The 5,578-nt window shown below is 37.6% G+C and overlaps 1 protein-coding gene across 1 annotated transcript; it reads right to left on the reverse strand.

Moving 5' to 3' along the window:
* Positions 1 to 4,861: 4,861 nt before the first annotated feature.
* Positions 4,862 to 5,353, reverse strand: LOC140815422 (uncharacterized). Its single transcript, XM_073174536.1, has one exon. It carries the CDS (start codon positions 5,351 to 5,353, stop codon positions 4,862 to 4,864), a length of 492 nt encoding a protein of 163 aa, XP_073030637.1.
* Between the last annotated feature and the right edge of the window lie 225 nt (positions 5,354 to 5,578).

Genomic DNA, 5,578 nt, shown 5'->3' on the forward strand with positions numbered 1-5,578 from the left:
TAATATCTCAAAATGAAATACAAGTAAAATGATTATCTAAATATTTGAAATGTAAAAGAGCTTGCAACATGTACTTGTTTAAAGAACGTGAAGTAATTTCAATAAAATCAGAGTAAATGAATTTAATGTGCATAAAAATTCTTGAAAACTTAAGCGGTCCTCGGGTTAGGACTTTGCACCATCCGAGCCAACTCATTGGTCCTCGTCTCTCGCCTCCTCATACTCGTCCTCACCTATATCGATCAAGTCTAGTGAGTCCAAAGACTCAACATGTATAAACTGAGAGTAGCAATTAACATATAATAAAACCAATGCATTTTAAAGTAGCCCATACATACTTAAACTCTGAACATACTTACATAAACATACTTACATACACATAGACGTGCCATCATTTCATAAACATGCTACATCATACATGCTTAAACATGCATAATCATCAACATATTGCGTAGAGATATGTTTCTAAGTAAGTGACACAGAACATAATGTGCCTGATCAGACTAAACCATATTACTGGGCTGGCAGAGATCATCGCAGCCTTTCAACCGAACGTCCACTCCCACATACATAATATCTCCGGTCATGCTTTACTGGGTGGATTGGTCCCTAGTCATGCTTTACTGCTTCCCAATCCTGATTAAAACCCGGTCATGCTTTACCGGGGTGGAGAGGTCCTTGGACACGTTCGCCGGCTTCCAAACCCATAACATAATTGGTCACAAGACAATTCGCATACCTCAAAAACATAAAAAAAATTTCTTTTTAGACATCGAACATACTTACATAGCATTGAGGGCTTCGTTGGATCTCGCTTGGGCGATTGTTGCACATACTAACACAATATTCCAGAATCTTACCGCTCGAGCGCGCTCGTCCAGAAGGCTTGGCGCTCGGGCGGTAACATCTTACCGCTTGAGCGCGCCCAGCTAAGCGGTTCCCAATGAAGCATGCAACCCAAAGTCCTCAAGAAAACAAGAAAAATACATTTTTGACACAGTTTGAGTAGTCACTCGAAAATAATCATAACTCCCTCGTCTCTTGTCCGAAAGTTTTGAATTTACTGTCAAATCGAAGATATCTAAAAGTAATACATTTTAACATTTTATATGTTGAAAGATCCTCCAGAAAACAGATAAAAAATTTGGAAGATTCGAAATGATAGAGGGTGACGAGTTTTGTGAGACAGAAATTTCATATTTTGAGCGATTTTACGATAAAAATCATATCTCACTTGTTTCTTATAAAAAAATTACGAATTTTCTATCAAATCAAATATATGAAAAAATATACGTTTTATATGCAAAATTGTTACCAGAAAACTGACAGAAAACTCTCAGGATTTGAAATGACATAGGGTAACGAGTTTTGTGACACAAAAATTTCATAGTTTGAGCGAGTTTAGGATAAAAATATCATATCTCCCTCGTTGCTTATCAAAAAATTACGAATTTAATTTCAAATTGAAGATATAAAAAAGTATTACATTGTATATGTTGAAAGTGTTTCTGGAAAACCGACTGAAAATTCGCAGGATTCGAAATGATAGTAGATTCGGTTTTTGAGATCTAAAAACTTGTTCAAAATCGTTTCAAACATCATTGCTCAAACTTTCCATAACATAACCGGATTTTTACATACAATATGCATCAAAATATTTACTATGACAAGATCGATACAGAAAAAAGAAATAATATACATGCCTTGATGATTATACTCAAAAAACGACGAATAATGACGTGAGGGAATGCGAGAATCGATCCGGGATGACTTGTGGCACGTTTCTTGCTATAATAAAATGTGAATTACTGAAGAAAATTAAAGGGGAAAGGGGTGGCTGCTGTATACTCTAAGAACACTAGTTCTTATAAAAAGATAGAACAAAACAAGGTGTGTGTGCGTGTGTGTGTGTGCGCCGAGTGTGTGTGTAGAGTGTAAAAATGTGTAGGTGTGTGTGTGTGATGATTAGGGAGATAATTAGGGGTTAATTAGTTAAATAAAAATGCTAACAGTCAATTAACATGCTAAACAAAATACTAATCACCCATATTTTAAATAAAATACCTCGTGTGTCAAATTTTCAATGTTTAAATCCTCACTATTCAAATTAGTATTTTGAAAAGCTTAAAATCTTAACATCACCTAATAAATTAAATTAAGCTTTAAAATGCTAAAATTTTTCATAAATCACTTTAAATATATTTTTTCTTGACTTGAAATAAAATACCACATAAATAAAAAATCGTCTATATCGTCTTCGGTCTCTTTTCCAGATCCCGTATTGAATATTTGCCTGAAACATAAAACTCAAGAAAACATTTTAACGTGCATCAAATAAACATGTAATAATTTAAATAATACAAATAATAAATCATACATCGTTAAAAAAATCATTTTTAAAAAAAATTAAATAAATGATTTAACAATTAAATAAACACATGACTTTACGTGTACTGATTTTGAGCTCTACACCAAACTTCCTTGAAAATCGATCACACATGCTCGAATTAGATCCTCCAATATTCGAATAACTCTTTCAGAATGACCATCGGTTTGAGGATGGAATGTTGTGCTGAATAATATTTTAGTCCCCATCGCTGCATGCAGACTCTTTCAGAAAGATGATGTAAATCTCGGATCTCTGTTAGAAACAATAGATACAGGAATCCTATGCAGACGAACTATCTCTCGAATATACAAATCGGCATACTGTGTCATAGTGAATGTCGTTTTGATATGTATAAAATGTGCTGATTTCATAAGACGATCCACTATCACGCATATAGCATTAAATACCTTGATAGTCCTCGGCAATCCCACAACGAAGTCCATAGTGATGTTTTCCCATTTCCACTCGGGAAATGGAAGTGGCTTAAGTTTCCCTGCTGGCCTCTGATGCTCCGCTTTAACTTGTTGACATGTCAAACATTCGGATACAAATCGCAAGATATCATGCTTCTTACCCGGCCACCAATATAATAATTGCAAGTCTTTATACATCTTCGTGCTTCCTGGATGAATGGAGTTCATAGTATCATGAGCTTCTTTCATAACGACTTCCCTCAAAGAATTTCCACTAGGAAACCATAGTCGATCTCAGTATCGAACTATGCCATCTTCTTCACAATACAGTTTTTGACCCTTGGTTTCATCTCTCGATCTTCATTTTTTCAATTGCTCGTCAGTAGAGTGCCCCTCACGGATTCTATCCCTCAAAGTCGACTGTACTGTCATGGTGGCAAGATTAAGGGCCTCGCCCCTAGCATATAATGCTTGCTCAAACTGCTGAATCTCGGATTGCAATGGTCGCTGAAGTGATATTTGATTAATAATTGATGTCTTTCTACTCAATGTGTTTGCTACTACATTAGCTTTTCTCGGATAGTAGCTAATGTTGCAGTCGTAGTCCTTTACTAATTCCAACCATCTTCTTTGCCTCATATTCAACTCTTTTTGTGTGAATATGTACCTCAAACTTTTATGGTCGATGAAAATCTTGCATTCCTCCCCATACAAGTAGTGTCTCCAAATCTTTAATGCAAAAACGACTGTTGCGAGCTCCAAATCATGTGTCGGGTAATTTTTCTCATGCACTTTCAACAGTCTCGACGTGTAAGTTATCAATCGATCGTTTTGCATCATCACTACACCACCTAACCAAAGTTTCAAAGCATCGGTATATAGAACATACTCTCCTTGCCCCGATGACATCAATAATATTGACGCTGAGATCAAAGCTTCCTTCAACTTGTCAAAAATTTCTTGGCACTCGGATCCTCATATGAGCTTTGCATTCTTCTTTGTCAAGGTGGTCAAGCGTACTGCAATAGATGAGAATCCTTTAATAAACTTTCATAATAGCCAGCTAGTCCCAAGAAACTACATATCTCGGTTACACTCTTTGGTATGAGCCATTATTTCACTGCTTCCACCTTGCTCGGATCAACCTTAACTCCATCTCTAGAAATGATGTGGCCTAAGAACGCCACTCTCTCAAGCCAAAACTCGCACTTGCTGAATTTTGCATATAACTTCCTATCTTGCAATAATTGCAGTGGTGTCCTGAAATGCCGACTATGCTCCTCTTTGCTCTTCGAGTTGATCAAAATATCATCAAAGAAGACTATAACAAATTGATCCAAATATGGCTGAAATATGCGATTCATGAGATCCATGAAGATCGCTGGGGCATTGGTCAAACCGAATGGCATGACCATAAACTCATAATGCTCATACCAAGCTCTGAACGTTGTGTTATGAACATCCGCCTCCTTAACCTTAAACTGATGGTATCTCGAATGAAGATCATTTTCGAGAATATCAATGCTCCTTGTAATTGATCAAATAAGTCTTCAATTCTTGGTAGAGAATATATATTCTTGATTGTGACCCTATTCAGCTCTCTATAGTCAATTCAAAGTCGCATACTACCATCATTTTTCTTCACAAACAATACTGGTGTGCCCCATGGAGAACAGATAAGGTGAATGAAACCCTTGTCTAATAATTTTTGTATTTGGTCTTTTAATTGTTTCATTTCAGCGGGCGAAAGATGGTATGGTGTTTTAGAAATCGCTACAGTGCCCGACATCAACTCAATAGAAAATTCCACCTCACGGTTGGGTGCAATGCCAGAGACGTCCTCAGGAAAGACACTAGGAAAGTCCCTGACGATATTAACATCCTCTAGCTTCTGACTGTCGGGAACATGTGCTGAACTGACACATGCTAGAAAAGCTTGGCATCCTATCTTCATAAACTTCCTTGCACACATAAAAGAGATAATGTGCGGAATTTGCTTGTTCTTTGCTGCCTCAAGTATAAAAGACTTCCCACTAGGCGGTCGAATAGACATTGTCCTCTACCAAAAATCCATCGAAGTTCCATTTGATGATAACCAATCCATGCCAAGTATAATGTCAAATTCAGGAATCGGAAGTATGATAAGATCTGCCCGAACCACATCTTTAGATAAGAAAAGCTCTAGATTCTTCACTATGCTTGATGTGACCATTTGATCACAAGAAACAATAGAAACTTTGAAGCTCAATCCCATGTCTTCGGGTATAATATTTAGTCGCTTGATGAATGTATCAGATATAAATGAGTGTGTAGCTCCCGAATCTAGCAATGCATAGGTAGCTACACCTTGAATGAATATCCTTCCAGTGATTAGGGTCATGTATATCTCCTTCTCAGCTTGTTGTTCAGCATGCATAACATAAGCTCTTCTCACCATAGGTTCTCTCTTCTTCAGGCAATCAGCAGCCTTATGCCCTTCCTCCTTGCATATGAAGCACTTGTGTCCCCCAACATGCAGTTGCCAAGATGTGGGCAATTGCACTCTTTGCATAGGGGCCTTTCAGCAGGTTTTGACGCTCCAGGTTGTGGTGGCTTTGTTGGTCCCGGCTTCTTTCCTTGACCTTGGGGCTTTTGCTGCCCTTGAAGTCTAGGAGGTCCCATGTATGACTTCTTATTTGGTTGCGAGCTCTGCTAGTGTTGCTGCTTCTTGTGCTGCATCTCGAAATCAATATTTTTCAAGGCTCGCTCGGCTTGAAATGCATAGGTAGTGGCAGCA

Source organism: Primulina eburnea, chromosome 15, assembly GCF_022965805.1.
Source record: "Primulina eburnea isolate SZY01 chromosome 15, ASM2296580v1, whole genome shotgun sequence".
NCBI lineage: Eukaryota > Viridiplantae > Streptophyta > Magnoliopsida > Lamiales > Gesneriaceae > Primulina > Primulina eburnea.

Coding starts and splice junctions, on each gene's coding strand:
- LOC140815422 (XM_073174536.1), bottom strand. CDS start 5,353: ATGCAAAGAGTGCAATTGCCCACATCTTGGCAACTGCATGTTGGGGGA.